Source organism: Hyperoodon ampullatus, assembly GCF_949752795.1.
Source record: "Hyperoodon ampullatus genome assembly, chromosome: X".
In the NCBI taxonomy this organism is placed as follows: Eukaryota; Metazoa; Chordata; class Mammalia; order Artiodactyla; family Ziphiidae; genus Hyperoodon; species Hyperoodon ampullatus.
In genome coordinates this window covers 56,266,796-56,289,032 of record NC_136913.1, presented here as the reverse complement: position 1 = coordinate 56,289,032, position 22,237 = coordinate 56,266,796, and the positions used below count along the sequence as shown (strand labels likewise).

Here is a 22,237-nt window from a genome sequence, read left to right as displayed (position 1 = left end):
ACACTCCCCAAATTGATCTACAGATTCAATGCAGCCTCTATCAGAATCCCAAATGGCTTCTCTGTAGAAACTGACAAGCTGATCCTAAGATGCATACAGAAATTCAAAGTACCCACAGCAGTCAAAAACAATCTTGAAAAAGAATAACAAAATTGGAGGGCTCACACTTCCTCATTTCAATACTTATTAAAAACCTACAGTAATTAAGACACCGTGGTATTGGTATAGGATCAATGTATTGTAATTTAGCCCAGAGTCCAGAAAAAACATTTACAGTCAACTAATTTTACACAAAGGGTGCCAAGACAGTTAAATAGGGAAAGAATCAACATATGGTGCTGTGGTGACTAGATATTTACATAAAAAATAATTCAAGATTGATCAAAAACCTACATTTAACAGCTAAAACTATAAAACTCTTAGAACGAAAGCTAAGTGTAAATCTTTGTGACCTTGGATTAAGCAAAACCTTCTTAGATATGATACAAAGATCACAAGCTACATACAAAAAGTACATTGGACTTCAAAATTTTTAAAGCATGTTCTTCAATGAATACCATCAAGAAAGTGAAAAGACAACTCAGAGTATGTGATAAAATATTCACAAATTGTAATTTCTTATAGGATTTGTATCTAGAATATATATTTTTTAAACTCTTACAACTCAATAAGACAAATAATCTAATTACAAATGAGCAAAGACCTTGTTTGCAAAGAAGATATACAAACAGTCAATAAGCACATAAAAAGATGCTTAATATTATTAGTCATTTGAGAAATGCAAATCAAAACCACTTTGAGATACCACTTCACACCCACTGTGATGTCTATAATTAAAAAGACAATAACAAGTATTGGCAGGATGTGGAGAAACTGGACCCTCATACATTGCTGGTGAGATTGTAAAATGGTGTAGCCACTTTTAAAAACAGTTTGGGAGTGCCTCAAAAGGTTGAACACAGAGTTACTATATGATCCAGAAACTCCACTCCTAGGTATGTACCCAAAATAATTTAAAAACATGTTCATAAAAAAATATTGTACATAAATGTTCATAGCAGTATTATTCATAATAACCAAAAGGTTGAAACAACTCTAATGTCCATCAACTGATGAATGGATAGATAAAGTGAGGTACATCCATAAAATGGAAAGTATTGAGATGTGCTTCAACATGGATGAACATTGAAAATGTTATTCTACATGAAAGAAGCTAGTCACAAAAGGTGACATATTGCATGGCTCCATTTATATTAAATGTTAGAATAAGCAAATCCATAGAGACTGAAAGTAGACTGATGGTTGATAGTTGCTCAGGGTTGGGGTGGGGTTTGACTGCTAAGTGGTTAAAATGTTCTAAAATTGATTGCGGTGATGGTTGCCCAACTCTGAATATAATAAAAACCATTAAATTGTATGTATACTTTAAATGGGTGAATTATATATTGTGAATTATGTCTCAATAAAGCTGTTGATTAAAAAAAATAAAATTCAGGTACTGCATGATCTAAATTGGCAGCATTCTCAAGTAACCAGTACTTTAGAGCTATACGCTTATCTAGATGAGCCACTCTCAACACTGCTCTGCCCCGTAGGTTGGCAACAGGAATTGGTGTAAGAGAGAAGGGATGGCAGCATTCATGAGTGTGCAAGGAACTGTGTATAAATCACAGCAGCAGTCACTTAAAGTAGCCCTTACTGAGCAAAAATCTAAAACATCATCTGTCAGGTGGGAAAGTTCAAGAAAAAAAGTTAGGAAGTGCCACTCTGGAGAGGTTTCCCTATGGTAAACAAACGTTATAGAAAATGCAACAACTTCTACTCCCTCAACTAGCAAAGGGAGGTTCACTAAGCACCCTCCTGGCTTACTCAAACTTACATGAGTGCTAGTGAATAAACTGGAAGATGCTGGGTCTTTTCTTTGAAAAGAGTCCTATATAAATATGAGATTTCATATTTCACATTCTCTTCAATATGGCAAATGCCAACCAATACTGATAACTGTATGGAGCTTTACAAGCAATGAGGGAAAAAAAGTCAACTTCTTGCCTAGGATGAGGATAACTTACTCTGAATTCAACATCTCAGAACTTGATGTAATGCTGGCAGGCAAATTCTGAGACTGAATAATTTCTTCAATACCTTTCTTTTTTTTAAAATGATTAATTCACATATAGCATCACCATATTAGCCCAGCCAGATAATTCTAGCAAGCACCGTCACATATAGATCAGGCATTTGTGAAAGCACTGCAGAAGTTTGATCCATACAGAGCTGTCTCAGAGGCGAGAGGGTCGTTATTCTCAGGTTTTGAGAAAACGTTGCCAAAATAGCCAGTAGACAGAGAAAGACAGAGAACAAGAGACAGAGACAGCAACCAGCAAAATACTTCATTAAATCACCAAGTCCTCAAGCCATCTAGTTCAGCTCCCTCAGCAACTGTTGAATCAGTCTCTAACCTTAAGGTAAAAAAAGCCCAGCTATTCATTTTGCAATTTCTTCAAGTTATCTAGTCTTAAAAGAAAGGTGCTGAGGTTGATCTGATCTGTTACTCTCCAGATTAAAAAAAAATTCTTTAGGAGCATGCCACAGGTGTAATGAGAAAAAATATCCTGAAAAGTAGAAAAAAAAAGTCTATATTCCAATATCAAAAGCAGGAAGGGAGTAGAAAGAAAGAAAATCAGGTACAGGCAGCACTTAAGGAAGCTGCGGACAAAGAGAAAATGGTGGAGAAAGGGGGTGGGGAGAGGTTTCCTTTTCCCTCTCCAACCAACCTCACAAAACTTGATTTTTATTTGCTTTCTATTTTTCAGAATCATGATTTCAGGTTTGGCTATAAAATAAGCCCCTTGTTTACCACAACCAGCTGGCATTCTGCTTTCTGCTTAGCACAGTTCTGAATGAAACTGGTGGTCTTGATATCACCGTACATAACAATAATAATAAAATTGTCCATGTCCCTAACTCCAACTCACATAATCCCACCAAGAGCAGCCACAGTACAGTAAGAGTCGGGAGACCAAAGAATTGTTTGGTTTAAATACATATATGTATACCAGATGAGAAAATTACTACAGGGAGGTTAAACATTTAAAAAAGAAAATGAAATGTGCCAGCAAATTCAATATATTAATATCAAAGTTTACAGCCTAAAACGAATGGAAGTCTGATGAGGCAAAATTAGCACTGACAAGAAAGCTCCCTTAAGTGGCCCTGCAACAGGAAAGCTGCAAGCTTCTTCAAAAATGTCTCTCACTGATGTTAACCTTTGGCCAAGATGAGAGAAATACTCTGTGGACAACCAAGAGAAGAATTCCATCACTACATCTTGCACATATTTTCAAATGGGGTACCACCCAGTGTGGCTATCTGGTCCTCGGGTTCTGATTACTGGTACCCAGACAGAACTCACCAGTTGTTTGCCGACCGTGAAGAAAGGATGCTTCTTTCCAACATATTGACCCTGAAGGTCTATGGACAGAGAGCGTCATTCCGAAAGCAAAACTCAGATTTACAAAAAAGACAAACTGCTCCTTGCAAGATAGTCATAAAAAGTCACTTGATAACTGTGGAGAGGAGAGGAGATGGAAAGGGGAATTAATAAAATGACTTCTTTTGAAACATCTAATGGAGAAAGGCAGGATTTGCCAATTTCAAAGCACTACTAAAATACTACCTATTATGAAGACCAGAACAAATTATCAAGAGAAAAATTAAAATGTTCTTTTTGCATCTGGATAATTTATTTAAACCCCAACTCTAATTCCTGAACAGGCTCCCCTTGGTCTCATCTCCCAAGAATAAATATTTGTCATATTATTACGCTGTTTGCTGGCATATAAAGGGCCCTACTTCTGTCAAGTGAGACAGTGGCCAATTAACAAAGTTGTAGTCTTATTTGATCTTGGTGGAAGACAGCTCCATAAAATATTATCAGGGTTTCACACAAGCCCTATCACTTTTTATTATTCCTTCCACTCATACCACATGCTAAAATAAGTAAAAAAAAAAATTAAAGGACCACCTTAGGCCTCTCTCCTCTCAGCAGAAATATTGTAGATGTATAAGAACACAGAGCGCTATTCCAGAAGTTATTAAGTTAAAAAAAAGACCCTACAATTAAATAACGTGTATGAACACACACACACACACACAATTGGAAAAGGGAGTAATCCAACAGATTACTGAAAGTCTCTAGAATGTTGAGATTTTTACCTCAAAGCTGGCATATAATGCATGCAATACAGAGAGGGTGGAAGCTCGAGCTTTGGCTTAAAATAATTCCTTCTCTTTCACCAAACTGTGCCCCTACAAAGTGAGGGAAAGAAAGAGAAAGTAAGAAAATACCAACTTTTAGATTGGGATTGGTTGAATTCTGATGAAATTGATAAATTTTCAAAAACCTGATTCAAGGATTTTCTTTGTCCTAGAAATGAAAAATCTTTGTCAACACACAAGACAGGAATGCCAGTTTTCCCTTTCACTAGATTCCTATAACCAGTGCAGCAATCACAAACCAGGAAAGATTAAATAATCTTGTACTTTCTTCGGGTACTGCTAATGTCTCACTAGTTGAGGTCATTAATTTATGCAGGTTTTAGAAATAGAGAAGTTTTTCCATGAAGACCTGGGATAAAATCCCCTAGCTTACTGCACACCTGATGGGAAGAACTAATTAAAAGCTCTCTAGCCACTTTCTGAAAATTTCAGGTTATGTCTTTGAACACACACATACATCTCTTAACAAATATGTGGAATCATTCATCTCCTCCCTGTTAACTGAGTTACTTGGGTGTTGGGGGAGGCATACAGAAGTGTGACAGGATGGTTCCAGTGACTGGGCAGGTCATGAAGCACCTTATACATTCCCCCCAACCCCGCCAAAAAAAAACATAGTTCACAGTAGAAGAGAGCTCCGCTGACTAGCAACCGCCCTAGGGAAAAAAAAAATACTCTAGCAAGTAAATCTGTTCTTATAAAATGAAGACCTTTTGTCCCACAGTATAACCACATTGCAAAAATTAAAAACAAACAAACAAACTTCAAATTAACTAGAGAAGACTGCCAATATAAATGAAGCCTTTGAAAATCCTGTAAGCCAAACCTTAAGAACCTAAAAAATATAAAGCCTGGTTAGAAGCTGTTTCTTCAGTAGCCCAGAAAATAATATTTTATGAAATCCTATCCTCTTCTTTCTTTTCTAACACTGTGCTATCAACATTCCAAGAACAGAAGCATCAGTGAAAGGAAGCAAATTCTTGGATTTAAGTCTCCAAACAAAGATGCTAAGTCTAACAAATTTTGAAAAGTCACAGGTAAAGAAAATAGCTACAGAAACACGGAACAAGACATCAGCGTCCATGAGGACATCAGCACCCAGCAGATCTGAGGAGTTAGTTCCCCAGTCAATATTCCCTCCCTCATGGAGATAAACTAATATCTTAGTTTTATGGGAAAAAAATCTTTAATGTGGTCTCCAAAGTGCTCAATTGTGGTAAGTAAGAATTTTTAACACGCAAGATGAAATTGACCGCCACTTTTCTCATGTCCTAATGAAAACTCTTGGGCAAGATTAAGGCTCATAGTTCCCTAACAGTTCTTACTTAATTTGTTAGAGGTAACATATCATGTTTTAAAATGCAAGCATGTCCTTAAAATGAAGGAATATATTGAAAAGCCCCATTCCTTTTGTAAACCCTAATCTCACAAAAGCAGATTTCTATGCACACTGGAATAGCAGGAAATCCTTTAAACTTTTTTCCCAACACTTTTGTAAGTCAGACTCAAGCCTGGTTAAATTGTTCATTAAAAGAACATTCTCCTCTTTATAGAGCTAATGCAAACTCAAAGTAGGAACTGTGGATCTGCTGTAATCCATAGAGCAAATAAACACTTTACAAGAGAAAACCAACACTACCATCTAGTTCCAACATTGTCAACCTGTGAGGGCAAATCCTGCCCATTGTTTATGGGGAAAGGGGTCATTTGGCTTTCTCCTACCTTTGCCTGCTCTAATCTTGCCTGGCTGGAGTCTCTCTCCTGACCTCCAACCCTGGGGCAAGTCCTCTTTGTTGCCAGCAAAGGGACTTCACCCCTTCTTCACACAGTGGCCCTCAGAACCCAGAGAACACCTTCTTCCAGTAATCCCATGCTCCATTTCATCTCTTTGGAGGAAGCGGGTTGAGAAAAGCTTGGGTCAGTTATTTTGCCTCTAACCTGCCAAGACCAGCCACAGGCCGGGGGGCAATCCCTAACAGACCTCAAGAGGAGAAATTGCCATATTTCTTGTCCAGGTTCTCTGATTTGGGGGCGGGGAGAAGGAGAAGTAGTGGAGGGCTTAAGGGCTTTATTTCGGAAGATGGCCCTTGCAACTGGATTTAAATTTGGAGTCAGCGGGACATGGAGTACCAAGTGGCAGGGAAGATTTTTGGAGGCTGGTGGGGGGTGGGGGGTGTCAAGGAATCTGGAAGGGCTTGCAGCAGAACCCAGGGCTCACAGCGGTGGGGACTGGAACACACAGTGGGGGTTCAGAGCGCAAAGGTAGAATCTTTGGTAGGCCAGGAGTCCAGGGAAAGGCTCCAGATTTAGGGCGGCCCTTTCTGTGGAAGCTTGTTCAGCTCGCCCAAGAACAGAGCGTTCGTGCGGGGAGGAGACTGCTGACTCTAGGCTTAAAGACATTTTTAGGAGGAGAAACTTACCGCATGTCCCCATAAGGTCCAGAATAGCTCTCCATCCAGGGGCCCATTTCGCTTTTGACACAACTTGGACTTGGATAGGGCACTCTGCTCACCACGCCGCCGGGATACCACACATCGGGTGGGGGGAAGTCACCTTCTTGGCCCGCCAGCCCCTGAGGTGGCCGAGTGTAGCCGTATGGGGCTACAGCCCCTGCCTCGCCCGCGCTGCCGCCCCCGCCTCCGCCACAGGGCCCATAGAGCTGACCTTCTTCGGCTGTGAAGAGAGTGTGCCAGGAAGAGGAGGCGGCAGCTGAGGGTGAGCCTGAGCCCGGTCCTGCTGCACCCACGCCGTGCAGGCTCGCCAGATCCCCATAGCGGAATTGTGCCGCCGCGGCCGCCCAGGCGCTGCCATAGTCCAGGGGGCTCTCCAGCTTGATGCGGGCATGAGGATGGGGAGGCGGCGGACGGGGCGGCGGCCCGGCCAGGGCTAGTGGAAAGTTGTAGTAGTCGCGACTCTGATAAGCTGCTACCTCGTCCAGTGCTCCAGACTTGTACAGAGACAGGGCGGATGGCAGCTCAAGTGTTCCGGAGCCCCCTGCTTCGCCGCTGCCAGAGCAGCCCAGGCTTTCACTGTCCAGTCCTTTGGTGTAACCTGCCTTGAAAGGGGAATACTCAGCAGTCTCTTCGGTGCCCTTGCTCGGGCCATCATCCAGCAGAGAACCTTTGCATTCAGCCAACGGGGCACAAGGAGTGGGACGCACAGCTGGTGGACCTCCCAGGAGCGGGGCGTACATGCAATCCCCCCGAAGCTGTTCCCCAGGACTCAGATGCTCCAATGCCTCCACACCCAAGCCCATGGAAACAGACACTGCCTTACACAACTCTTTGGCGCTGTCCGAGATGGTCGAACTGCCCCCTAGGTAACTGTCCTTGGAGGAGACGGGAGCCCCAGTGGCCTCCCTCGCTCTCCCGCTGCTGCTGCTGCTGCCTTCAGATACCGCCTCCTGCTGCTGCTGCTGCTGCTGCTGCTGCTGAAGAAGTTGCATGGTGCCGGCCTCGCTCAGGATGTCTTTAAGATCGGTGGAGCAGCTGCTTAAGCCGGGGAAAGTAGGGCCCAGCAGGGACAACGTGGATGGGGCAGCTGAGTCATCCTCTTCCGGAGGTGCTGGCGGCGGCTGCTGCAGCCTCTTGCCGGCTGCCGAGGCAGCTCCCGGCTCTGGGACGCAGCCGCTCTCCGGGGGGCCCTCAGGATCTGACTGCTGTTGTGAAGACTGCTGTCCCTCGTCCAGGGCCAGGTAGCCTGTGGGGCCTCTGCTCTGGACTTGGGGAGAGCCATCCTCACTCTGCTGCTGCTGGGGACTGGTCTCCTGCTGCTGCTGCAAACGGGCGCCGGGAGGTGCTGCACTCGCGGCCTCAGGGTGCCGGGGACCCGGGTTCTGGATCACTTCGCGTACACTCTGGAACAGGTTCTGGAAAGCTCCTCGGTAGGTCTTGGACGGCGGCCGGGGGTAGACCCTCCCCAGACCTAATTGCACCTCCATCCTTAAGCTTGGGCGAATCTTCCACCCAATTCTTTTATCCTGCTCCCCTTCTCTTGCTGAGAAGAGTTCAACAGGCTGCTATGCGTAGTTGCTGCAGCTAGTTGCCCACCTGCAGGAAGCTCCTGGGGAGGAAACTTGCGGGAGTAACAACTCCAAAGAATTCTGACAGCCTCAAAGTCTCGTGCAGAGGAAACACGCGCTGGACACGATCTTCCCTGGTAGGCTCACAATCTGCTCCTGAATACTTGGAGGGTAGATTCAAAAGATGCTCGAATCTTGAAGTGGGGTGGGGAGGAAAACCCTCTGCCTTCTGGATTTGGTGTCCACTGAAGCAGGTGCAAATAAGAACCAGGTTATTTTCTTTTTGTTTTGTTTTGTTATGGGTTTTGCTATTGGGTTTTGTTTGTCTGGGTTTTGTTTGTTGTTGTTTTCTTTTTTTTGGGGGGGGGCTACTGAAGTCCTGACTGCCTTTTCATCCTTTGATCTCTGGCCCCACAAACTGGTGGGAGGGGGAAGCGGCGTGCAGGGGGAGGTGGAGAGGGAGTAAGAGGAATCTGGGGGTCTGCCCTGCTTACCGCCTAAAAAGCCAGATTCTGGCTGCAGTGCTGAAGCGGCTCCCCGGTCTCCTGGCACCCCAGAGCCGTCTTTGCAACGTGCAGCTAGCTCTCCCGCTCGCAGCCAAAGGGAGTTACCTCTCTGCAAACTCGGGCTGGCTGCGCTGGGCTGACTGCAGGGGGGTTGAGGGGGCTTGAGAGGAGCAGGCGGAGGCAGCAGCAGGACAGGCGACCCTGGAAGGGGGGCGGAGGACAAAGGCAGCCGTCAGTCCTACCCGGCACTTTCCTCGCTTCCTCCGAGTCTCCAGCAGCTTTTAAAAACTTCACTGAAGAGGAAAAGGCAGCTCCGGAGAGGCGGCTTCGAAGCCGCCGCGGCGCAAGAGGCGTTGACTGTCGCCAGAGCCGGCTGGGGTTGACGCGGTGCGTCCCTTCGGCTCCTGAACCACACCGAAGCAGCTAGCTCGGTCGCTTTCCCTTCGTCGCCTCCTCTGCCTCCAGGCTTGCTCCGGACCCTCTGGCTCTCGCTGCACGCTGGCTCCCCGGGATCTCGGAGGGGGCAGTGGGAGGTGGAGAGCAAATGCAACAGTTTGCGAGTCGGGTCCCGCCCCCGCCGGGCCGGCCTCCTTGCCTTCCCACCTCCTTTCTCCCTCCCCTCCCCTCTGATTTTCTCTCCTCCCCTCACCGTCCACTAAAGCCGGGTGGCTTTGGAGAAACAAGTGCTGGCGCAGCGTGGGTGAGGGCAGGAGAGGTTTGTTCTAGCCCAGGAGCACCCCAGCTCCCCGACTACCTCCTGCTTTCCTGGAGCAGGTTTTAAGCGTCGGGACTGAAGCTTTAACCCAGAGCTTTATTTTGACGACAGGGCTACCGAACTCTCAGAGGACCGTACTGGCCAGATTTGGTTCTGAAGTCCAATTTCAAAACAGACCCTGTGCACGTGTGGGAGGGGGGAGGCAGTGGGAAAGGGCAATGGAAGTATAGAGGAAATAGATCTCCTTCAGTGAGGGACTATGTTCAGGGAAGGCAGACCGAAAAGCGCAGACGGGAGGGTCTCCTACAAACTGAGGAGCAAGCAATGGCCAACCAGCCTATACTTGTTGAAACCTTTCAGATTTCTCCATAGGGGTAGATTGGGTCTCGTGGCCCTGTATCAGCGGCTCTAGGAACCCTCTGCCTGGGAACCAAAGGTAATCTCTATCCTCTTCTCTTTCCTTTTTCCTGTCTGGAATTGCCTCTTACCACACACTTCTCACCTATCCCGATGTACAAAGGAAAATCACCCAGAAAAGCAGGCAAACACGTAAACTCCAGAAACACTTGTCATGTACATAGAGACCTTGATTTTGTCCAGGGTTTTGCAGACATTTGCTTGTATACAGGCACTTGCTTTTCCAAGTTGCCTTTGCATAGTTGAAGCTTGCAAACTGCAGTATTCAAGGAATGGAACCTATATAGGACTGCTTTTCTTCCTCTTAGTAGACAACCAGGGGTGGAAGGTCATGTGGGCTATTGCAACTGTTCTTTTGTGGAGGAGGTCTCATCTTCCCTGTGTAAAGATGGAGAGACAGTTGGGAATGGAAGAGTAGAGAAAATGAAAGGGGAGATCTATAGGGAAGGAGGTGTCCCTTGGTATCAGCAGGGTCCCTGGGCCGCCCTAGCTTTTAAATTCCTTAGACTTCTGGATCTGGGCAGGGTCTGTCTGTCCCAGAGGACAAGTGGAGTTTTTCCACGTGGGTGTGTTCTGCTTTTTACAGGTTTCTACAGAATCTTATCTTGTTTACAGACAAGCATAATGGAAATTTACTTACCATGACCAAAGGAAGTAACTTAATACTAAAGGCAGGGAAGAGTGGGTATGATCTGCTCTATTTTCCGGATGAAGACATTGAAGCAAGGACATAATTTGTTCTATGTTCCACTTTAGTAGAACCTAAACTAGTCTTCCATCTCATTGCTATTTTAGCTAGACTCATCAATGTCAAGAGAACTTAGAAAAGGGCTATAAATGAAATTTCCAGAAGCCTGAGGAGCTTTTCACCTGAGGAGGTGAAAAATTATCTTCTGGGATTTTAATGATTTCACCCCTGCCTGAACATATCCCAGATATACACCCTTTGTTGGTAAAGAATCTCACAAAATACTCCTTATGGTAAAGAAGCAGTCTTATTCGTAGAGACCTCAAATTGTAACAGGGCTAATTCTCAATTCCTTATTGTCATGGAAAACAAGAATATGTAATTGAAATGCACAGATACTTTGAAAACCTTATTTAAATAGTCATCAAAACCTTTAGTTCCACCAAAGCTTTTAACAAGGGTTCCTCAAAGGGAATTAAGTAAGTTGGGCTGGCAGGAAAGTGAAATGGAAATAACATAGGTCTCAAAGCCAGAAGTTTGTCTACAGATTAACAATGAAATGAATCTCTTCCTCTACATAAGCTTCGGTTTCTTGCTCTGTGAAATGGGGAAGGGAGGGAATAGAAGCTGGACCCAACAGTCTTTCAAACACTGACAATTTAGAGTGCTGTGACTGACGTGAGTTTTCTTCTTATCTACACTCTGTAGAGGGTGGGTATGAAGGTGGATATGGAGGGTGGGTATCTACACACCATAGAGGGTGGGTATGGAGGCATATCACTATTTTTCACTAGTGATAGTGAAAAATCCAATGGACAGAGGTGAGGAGGGTAGTTATAAGCAAAGAAGCCTGAAAAAATATAAGGTGAGAAATAATTCCTCAGAGTTGCCCGTTGAAGAAATGGCAACCCAACAGACATTCAAACCCAGGCCTGAAGAATTCCAAAATTCATGTTGCTTTCACAGCACCAAAATTGTCTTCAAAATTTTCTTATAAAATTCTGGCCAATAATATGTACCCTTAAAAGGCTGATGTGGTAATTAAAGGAGATCATGTGTATGGAACAACTTTATGAACAGGAAAGCATTGTACAAATCTGAAGGATCACCTTGTTATGTTATATTTTTAAAGGTGGTGCTATCTACATTTATGTTATTGTCAGGAAAGACTAACTACTGTGAACATAACAGGAGCTTATACTTTATTTTGAATTTTGAGTTCTGATCCCCAATCTCAAATCTTATTTTTCTCCCATTGTTTTAAAGAAGATCAAGAGACACTTTTGGAGACTATTACATAAATTTTGTGCTTGTACCATCTTTTTCTTTTTCTTCTTTGCAATTTTTAGCAACCACGTAAGTAAGCAGTAGTGTCTTCTCAGGACATTTGAGTTGAGGGTATGTTTTTGCCATGGGCTTCCTCTGCAATTTCAAGGCGGCTTTGTTAATAGAATTTTCCCTAGTTCCTTGCTCTGGAAAGCCAGGATGAGCTGACCTTTGGAAAATGATGGACATTCGCCAAGTCCTGTGGGCTTTATTTCCTAAATATCTCACAAATCTGCCTACTTCTCTTCATTTCTGCTACTGTCAGCCTAGTTCAAAGCACTGTCCTTTCTGACCTGGACCACTGTAAATGGGCTTCCTCCTTCCACTCTTACTTTCCTGGAGTCAGTTCTGCATTGAGCAATTAGAGGGACTTTTTAAAATTAAAAAAAAAAACTTAGAACAATTTAATGTCACAACAAAACTGAGGGTAAGGCACAGATATTTCCCATATAACCCCTGTCTCCATACTTGCATAGCCTCCCCCATTATCAACGTTCCCACCAGAGAGGTACATTTGTAACAACTGATGAGCCTGCAGTGATACATCATAATCACCCAAAGCCCATAGTTTACATTAGGGTTCACTCTTGGTGTTGTATATCTATGGGCTTGAACAAATGTATAATGACATGTATCTAACATTATGATATCATACAGAGATTTTTCTCTGCTCTAAAAGTCCTCTGTGCTCCAACTATTCATCTCCCCCATCCCCAGACAACCACTGATGTCTTTACCGACTCCATAGTTTTACCTTTTCCAAAATGTCATATAGTTGGAATTATACAATATGTATTGTATTAATCATACAATATGTAGCCTTTCAGATTGGCTTCTTTCACTTAGTAATACACATTTAAGTTTCCTTCGTGTCTTTTCATGACTTGATAGCTCATTTCTTTTTAGTACTGAATAATAATCCATTGTCTGGATGTACCACAGTTTACCTGTTCATCTACTGAAGGACATCTTAGTTGCTTCCAAGTTTTGGCAATTATGAATAAAGCTGCTATAAACATCATGTGCAGGTTTTTGTGTGGATATAAGTTTTCAACTTTTTTAGGTAAATACCAGGGAGCATGATTGCTGAATAGTATAATAAGAGTGTGTTTGGTTTTGTAAGAAACCATCAAACTGTCTTCCAAGGTGGCTGTACCATTTTGCATTCCCACCAACAAAGAATGAGAATTCCTGTTGCTCCACATCTTCACTAGCATTTGGTGTTGTCAGTGTTCCAATGTTGGCCATTCTGGTAGTGGTATCTCATTTCTGTTTAAATTTGCATTTCCTTCATGACGTATGATGTGGAACATCTTTTCATATATTTATTTGTCATCTGAATATCTTCTTTGGTGAGGTGTCTGTCAAGATCTTGGCCCATATTTAATCCAGTTGTTTGTTTTCTTATTGTTGAGTTTTGAGAGTTATTTCTATATTTTGGATAACAGTCCTTTATTGATGCATCTTTTACAAATATTTTCTCCCAGTCTGTGGCTTGTCTTCTCATTCTCTTGACATTGTCCTTCAAGAGCAAAACTTTTAATTTTAATGAAGTCCAGTTTATCAATTCTTTCTTTCATGGATTGTGCCTTTGGTGTTGTATCTAAAAAGGCATCACCACACCCACAGTCATCTAGGCTTTCTCCTATGCTATTTTCTAGGGGTTTTATAATTTTGCATTTTACATTTAGGTGTGATCCATTTTGAGTTAATTTTTATGAAGAGTGTAAGGTCTGTGTCTAGATTCATTTTTTTACATGGGATTGCCAGTTTTTCCAGCATCATTTATTGACAAGACTACCTTTGCTCCATTTTATTGCCTTTGCTCCCTTGTCAATGATCAGTTGACTACATTTATGTGGGTCTATTCCTGGGCTTTCTATTCCAGAGGGATTTTCTAAAACATCCATATTAAGGTATTATTGACATACAATAATGTGCACATATTTAAAGGTATATAAATTGATAACTTTGTCATATGCATACACTCATGAAACCATCACCCAGTCAAGACAGTGAAAATATTCATCACCCCAAAAATTTATTTTGTGTACCTTTTTACTTCCTCTCTCCACCCTTCCCCACACTCCCCTTCTGGCAATCAGAAGTTTGGATTTTTGTCACTATAGATTAGTTTTCATTTTCCAAAATTTTATATCAATAAAATTATCATCTTTTTTTGTCTGGCATCTTTCACTCAGAATAATACCCTTGATATCCATCCAAGCTCTTACGTGTATCAGTAATTTGTTTTTCCTTATTGCTAAGTATTATCCCATTGTATGGATGTACCAAAATTTGTTTATCCATTAGCTTGTTGATGGAATTTGTGTTCTTCACAATTTTTGGCTATAACGAATAAAGCTTTTATGAACATACATACATACATCTTTGTATGGACATATGCTTTCATTCCTCTTGATTGTATATTTAACAGTGGAATGGGTGGGTCACAGAGTAGGTATATATTTGCCTTAATAAAAAAACTGCCAAGCTGTTTTACAAAGTAGTTTTGCCATTTTATATTCCCACCAGCATTTCCTCCACATCCCCACCAACACTTGGTATGGTCAGTCTTTTTAAATTTAGCATTCTAATTTGATGTGCAAGCATTTCTCATTTAATTTGCATTTCTCCAATGAATAATTATGTAGAGCATTTTTCATGAGTTTATTTGCCATTTGTATATTTTCTTGGGTAAAGATTCTGCTCAACATTTTTGCCTATTTTTTTTTAATTGGGCTGCTTGTATTTTATGGAGTTTTTAGAGTTATTTATATATTCTAGATACAAGCTCATTATCAGAAATATGACTCAGTAGTATTTTCTCTCAATATGTAGTTTGTCTTCATTGTCTTATAGTTCTATTTTAAATTAATTATTTTATTTTATATTTTGGCTGCATTGGGTCTTTGTTGCTGCGTGTGGGCCTTCACCAGTTGCGGCCAGTGGGGGCTACTCCTCCTTGCAGTGCGTGGGCTTCTCATTGCAGTGGCCTCTCTTGTTGCAGAGCATGGTCTCTAGGCACGCGAGCTTCAGTGGTTGCAGCCCCTGGGCTCAGTAATTGTGGCTCGCGGGCTCTAGAGCTCAGGCTCAGTAGCTGTGGAGCACAGACCCAGTTGCTCTGTGGCATGTGGGATCTTCCTGGACTAGGGCTCAAACCCGTGTCCCCTGCATTGGCAGGCAGATTCTTAACCACTGCACTACCAGGGAGGTCCTTATAGCTCTTTTTAAGAAGAGAAGATTTTAATTCTGTGAAGTTTAGTTTATCAATTTATTTATTTATGGATTAAGCTTTTGGTTTCAGATTTAAGACATCTTTTTTTTTTTTTTTTTTTTTTTTGCGGTACGCAGGCCTCTCACTGCTGTGGCCTCTCCCGTTGCGGAGCACAGGCTCTGGACGCACAGGCTCAGCGGCCATGGCTCACGGGCCTAGCCGCTCCGTGGCATGTAGGATCTTCCCGGACCGGGGCACGAACCCGTGTCCCCTGCATCGGCAGGCGGACTCTCAACCACTGCGCCACCAGGGAAGCCCCCTAAGACATCTTTTTCTAACCCAACATCACAAACTATGTTTTTAAAAGCGTGTGGTTTTTTTTCTAGAAGTTGTATAGTTTTCAGTTTTATACTTAGAATGATCCATTTTGAATTGATTTTTGTATATGGATATCCAGTTCCATTTGTTCAAAAGACTATTCTTTCTCCTCTTAATTGCCCTTAGACTTTTGTTAATAGTCAACTGTCAACATATGATTGTGAAGAGTTTTTTTTTTTAAGTTGAATCTTATCATATCATTCACTCACTTACATTCTATCTCTGGCTTCCCATTGCTCTTAGTATAAAAGTCCAAATCTTTAATGAGACACTATATGATCTGGTGTCTCGCCACCTCTCTGATTTTATCTCATACCACTTTTTCTCCTGCTTTCTGAGCTCTGCTCACACGGGCCTTTGTTTAGAGCTCCTCAAATGCCCAATAATCCTTCGTGCCTTTTCATATGCTGTTCCTTGTACCTGAAATGCTGGCTATCCTTCTCCCTGCTCATGTAGTTAATGCCTATGCATAGGGCACTTCCATAAAGACTTCCTTGACCTCCTAGGCTAGCTCAAGTTCCCCACTCACCCGCCTTTTAACATGTTTTAACAGTACCCAGTATTTCTCCATTGGAGGTCTTCTCACAAATACAATTATAATAATTGTGCATTTAGTTGTTTAATATCTATTTTCCTCATTAGACTGTTTCCTCATTAGACTTTCCTCATTCCTGATAGCAGGGACCATGTTGGTTTTGTTTATCATCGAATCCTTAGGACTCAGCCTGGTGTGGCACATGGTCAGTACTTAATAAATATCTGTTGAATAAATGGATGGATTCTATTTTCACAGAATTAAAACTCTATTTCCAAACTGAGAGCTTGGCTTTGGGGGTTTGCAGAAACCCTTGCGGTTTCAGCATGCTTAGGCATGCAGCAAACCTTCTCCACCTAAAGTAGAGAATCTCTCCAATTCATGCATTGAATGGGTATCTATTAAGCGCTTACTTCTTGTCAGGCTCTGTGCTAGGCACTTGGGATTCACTGAAGAATAGGATACTGTGGACTGTGTCTTTGAGAGCTTATTCACAGTCTAAGAAAGAGAGTGAAAAATCATTTAAATACCTGTATTTGAGTTGGGCTGGAAATGAGGAGTGGGGCTTATGAATGAACCCTTAGAGTTTTTCATTCTGCTGATTTGTAGATGTTTGCTATTTCCTCCACTTAGAGGATTATAAAAGACTACTTTCTCATCTCATATTTTCTTCTTTCCCCCTAAATATTGGAGCCTCCATCTTATCTTATCCTTCTCCACAGCTACAGCCCTAATTTCTCCCCTGACCACCTTCTTCCAGGCTATCTTCAACAGAATCAGAATCAGAGGGTTCTTTATAAAACAATAACTCTGATAACATTGTTTCTCTTCTCTATAAACTTCAATTGCCTATACTAGGGGTTTCAAACCTGAACGCCTCCTTAAACAAAAGTGAGTGAAGAGAACATGGTATTAAAGAGAGAAAAGGTTGTGGTGGTAGAGGCTGTGGCCAACTAGAGAACAGATGCCCCGTCTAAAGTGGGCAGCCTCCCCTCAACTCCAACTGGTTGGTGCCAGGCAGGAATGAAGTCTCAGTATTCCTGATGTTCCATATTTTTAGGAACAGAATTCCAGACTTTAATGTGAAATCTCATGAATTTTTTAAAAAGCTGGCAACTAATTCAATTGGTTTAAAAACATCATACAGGCCAACCATTCTCAGGCCAAAAAAAACATGTCTGTGGACAAAAATTAGTCGTGGGCTGCCAATCTGCAACCTCTGGCCTGCAGGTGCAAGTCCAAGTTTCATAGCCTAGACTTTAAAGTTTATCACAGTTATGTCCTAATATCTCTCTGCAGCCCCTTCTCCCATCTCATTCTCCTGCCAATCACCCACCTCCTCAACCATATCAGACTTCCTGGGCTCCCTCTTAAAATATCCTACACTCTATGGCCAGCCTACCTTTGGGTCAGTCTATTGTCTTTTACAGAAATGTTATTCCTTCACTTCCCTCATGACCAAATTCAACTTAACTTTCAAAACACAGCTCAAATCTTGAGTTTTCTGGGAAGTATTTTTGGATTTATTAATCATAATTTATATAGCTCTTTATTCTTATCACTTTTAAAACACTTATCACAACCTGCTATTTATATAAATATATCTGATATAAAAAGTTCCTCCTCCACCAGGAGGTATCCCACACCTTGTGCATTCCCATTCATTAATTTTTCATTTTTTCAACAAATGTGTGGAACTCCTACTGTGTGCCAGGCACTCTACCAGGCACTATTACTAAGCGCTCTAGATGTTCTGTTTAACCAAAATATAGGTATAAAATTTTAAATGCAAGCAGATTACAAAAGTATTATGAAAAAGAGAGAGGTTTGTCCACACTTCTGCTATTTGACTGCTAGTAATGATAATTCAGTAAGAATCCACTGACATTACAGGACATTGATAATCACTTTTGTATAACAAACCAGATGAGTAGGGGTTACCTGTATTTTGTAGAGGGGGAAACTGAGGCTCAGAAATATTAAGTAATTTGCCCAAGATCAGACAGCTGATAGCAGACAGGGCTAGCACAACTATGAATTTAGATGTTCTATCACAAAGCAACTGACTTATTACCAGTATGCCCCAGCTGCCTCTCTGATGCTCTGGTGAGGTGCCCTATCCATCCATAATATGCATGCCAAACATTAGATGAGCAGGGGCAGTACTGAATCTATGGTAGAGCAAGGCATTTCATAATAGGATTTATAGTGACATTTGATGAAGAATTAAAATACTTACCCCTACAATTTATGTGCTATGTGACCTCTGGTAATCTCCCAGTTTGGGCCACCCTTTACTTTTTTATAAAATGGAGATAATAATTTTCTTCTTCACAGTTTGTTGTGAAAACCAAAAAAAAAAAAAAAAAAAAAGAAAAGAAAAGAAGAAGAACTCAAAGAGAATATGCAATAAGGATTATTATAATAATCTGTCCATTAAGTGCTTACAACAGTTCTCCAAGAGAAGCATTATTGTTATTATTCCCATTTTAAAGATGACAATATTGAGGCAGAGCTAGAATTTGAAGCTTGCTCTCTTTGACACAAAACAGAATGTCATCTTTCCTCTCATGCATTAGGCAACAGTTAATTACTGGTATCATCTGTATACTGCTATTTACTTTTCAAAATGCCTAAGGATATTTGACCTCAAGTTCAGGTGCCAGGAATAACATTTGGGATTCAAAGTTTAAACTCCACATTTAAAAGGTTTCAAAACATGTGAAGCAGAGGTCGACAGTTGGAAATCATTTCAGCAAGAACTTTCTTTCTTCCTACCCACATCTCACCCTTCCCCAGCAAAAAGACCCTATCTCATTCTACTCTAGAAATGTCCTTGGCAACATTTGTTGTGAAAAACCCATTTGAATATGGAAATATGCAGAGAATCTTGGCTCATATTTGTTTCTGCTTTACCAGGTAAGGAGGAGGGAATCAATAGCTGCCAAAAGGAAAAAAAATGACAATCAATCAGAGAACATATATCACCTATGGGCCTTTAAGAATAGAAAGGCCCGTAGGTGATATGTGAATACTCTGGGAAAACCAGAGTAAGGCTAAAAGATGCACTTGAGATCATTTCTATCTTTTATAGTAACAGAGCCTCCATATAGCATTTAAAACTAGGAGAGATGCTACTTCCTTGGTGCTCCAGTGGTTAAGACTCCGTGCTCCCAATGCAGGGGGCCAGGGGGTCGATCCCTGGTCAGGGAACTAGATCCCTCATGCTGCAACTAAGAGTTCTCATACCACAACTAAAAGATACCACATGCTGCATGCTGCAATGAAGATCCCACATGCCACAACTAAGACCCAGTGCAGCCAAATAAATATATAAATATTAAAATAATAATAATAATAATAAAGCTAGGAGAGGTGAACAACTGAACAACAGCTATGGTGTCCATGTTATTTCTCTAGATTAACAAAAAGGGGGGTGTCTTCATCCTATTGCATGGTGTCTCTGCAGCTTTGGGCCCTGACAGCAGTGAGTTTTGCATAGGAAAATATGATTCACAAAAGTATTTGCATATAATACCTCAGTTTTCATAGCAACTTTTGGAGTTAAGTAGAGCATGCACAATTAACTCTGTTATACAGAAAAGGAGCCTGCCCTCTGAATCTGAAGTGACCTGTCCAAGGTCATTCAGCTATTCAGATGCAGAGAAATATGGGGCCAGCATTCTCCTTTGTCAGAGTTCTTTCTTCCACACCAGAATTTTAAGTGATTAGTTCCCCTCAACAAGTGATCCCCTGTTCCCAGAGACACACATTATTTGAAGCTAACTGAAAACTTTGTTTAGGGTTGGACTAGCTCTATCTTGAAATTGGAACAAATTCTCTGGAGTCTACGATCCTGGCAGCTGCTTTCAGGCCTGACTGACAGTGAAGACACAATGGGGTAGAGCTGAGGATGGGTTATAGATCGAGTTCTATAATCCCTTCCTCAATACACATCCCTCTCAGAGAAGTATGATTTATCTCACAAGTCCCTAAGAAAATGCCCCAACCACTTAAGTTTTACCCTGACCAGGGAAGCTAACTCCTTAGACTATCATGAATCAATCTGTGAACATCAAAATTTTCTTTAATTTCTGGCTGAGTTGAAATGTAAATCAATGAAAAATGAAAGGAAGGGGCATCTTTCTCTTATACCTTGGAAAGTAGAGAGTTATTAGTAGGAACTCTTATACTTTACCGAATGAATCACAAATAGTGCTCTGATATTTGTCAGTTGAAAATCTGTTACTTTATTTAGATAGATGATTCAGGTTTGTGTATATTGGAATTGTGAGTTATTATGATCAAAGCCATAGAGAAAAGAAAACTGTATTTTCCAACAGACCAAAACTGGTTACATTTTTGTAGAATTGCAAACAATACCAATTCTGGTTGTTTTCATTCTTGAACCAACTTAAACCTGGGACTAAAGCAAATTCAAAACTGAAGATCAAATACTAGCTTATCAGCAATAACTCCTTTGTCTCCTAGACAACATTATCATTCCTTAGTCAACTTCTTTCCAATGCTGGCCAAAATGCAACTGAGCGTACTACAGCAGTGCCTGGAAAACTTGTCTGTAAAGCTGTTAAAAGCATCACCTGTTACAGATAGCAAACCAGGACAGGAATATGGATACAAAAGTAATATAGTATTGCAAGAGCATTTGGATTGTGTGACCAGATTGAAACGAAAGGGCCTCATCTAGTAATAACCGGGTTGTAGTTCCCTTATCACCAGAGTCTATGCAATGTACTATAATAACAGTTAATATTTATTACACACTTATTGTGTGCTAACCATCCTTTTAAAAGAGCCCCACATGAACTAACTCATTTAGTACTAAAAGCACATACTCTGTGTTCAGCCATTTGTCTAACAGCTTTATGTGAATTAAATCATTTAATCCTCACAACAATCCTGTGAGAAAACTATTATTATCACTCTTATTTTACAGATGAGGAAATAAAAGCTTGGAGAAATACAGCAACTTATCTGAGGTCAAACAGCTAGCAAGTGATAGAGTCAGGTTTAGAATCCCTGACACCTGGCACTATTACTTATGCTATCCTGACTACTAAATGATATTTGCATATCATCTGCCTGGTCCTTTTCTTATTGACAAAATCCCAGAAAGTCACAACAAGTAACTGACCTTTTCTCAGCACCTACTATGTACTAGGCATACCATCAAGAAATTTGCAATAGAAAAACAACCAAGCCCATTATTTTCAACATTAGTAGAATGAACTTTCATTTTGTTAAAAAATCAAAACAATTAGGACACATTCAGCACTTTAGAATTTTCAAAGCCTCTTTCCCCACCTAATCCTAACAACTCTGTGAGTTCAGCTAGGGACGTATTTCTCTTCACATTTCACAAACGGGAGAACTGAAGCTCAGAGAGTCTAAGTTACTTGCTTAGGACCACACAGTTTGAAAGTTATACAGATGAGATTCAAACATCTTCTGACTGTACAAATTGTGCTCTTTTAACTACTATATGCCATAGTGCTTTAAATGAACGTGTCAAACACCTTGGACTCAGAATGACTATACTCACATGCTATAACAGCTTCAGGCACATAGATTCTGTCACTCAAGTGGTTAGAGGAAGCCTTTTGGCTTTTTATCCTGCCATTTTTATGGCATTCTCACTGGTATAAAGCCAAGGCAGCCCAACTTGGGCTGAGACAATGAAATTCATGAATAATCCAAAATCATAATGCTTTTATATGTGTTATAGCTCTGATATTGACCCTAGATAAGTCTTTGCCTTGCTTTGAGCCCCAATTTCTCTAGGTCTCTTAACCACGCAAATAGCACCTGGCCTACAAGTTAATTAAAAAGTCATATGTGGGGGATGGAAAAAGGTATTCCATGCAAATGGAAATCAAAAGAAAGCTGAAGTAACAATGCTCATATCAGACAAAATAGACTTTAAAATAAAGACTGTTATAAGAGACAAAAAAGGACACTGCTTAATGATCAAGGGATCAATCAAAGAAGAAGATATAACAATTATAAATATATATGCACCCTGCATAGGAGCACCTAAATATATAAGATGAATACGAACAGTCATAAAGGGAGAAATCAACAGTAACACAATAATAATGGGGGATATTAATGCCCCAATTTCATCAATGGACAGAT

The 22,237-nt window shown here is 41.4% G+C and overlaps 1 protein-coding gene across 2 annotated transcripts in view; it reads right to left on the bottom strand.

The window, feature by feature from the left end:
* Nucleotides 1-8,218, bottom strand: part of AR (androgen receptor) — a gene marked incomplete at both ends in the record, with an annotated part of 171,872 nt that extends 163,654 nt beyond the window's left edge. For both annotated transcript variants that reach the window (XM_079727036.1, XM_079727037.1), the window contains one exon: nucleotides 6,699-8,218. In XM_079727036.1, coding sequence (XP_079583162.1) covers nucleotides 6,699-8,218 — 1,520 coding nt within the window. The remainder of the gene's footprint in view (nucleotides 1-6,698) is intronic.
* Nucleotides 8,219-22,237: the final 14,019 nt, after the last annotated feature.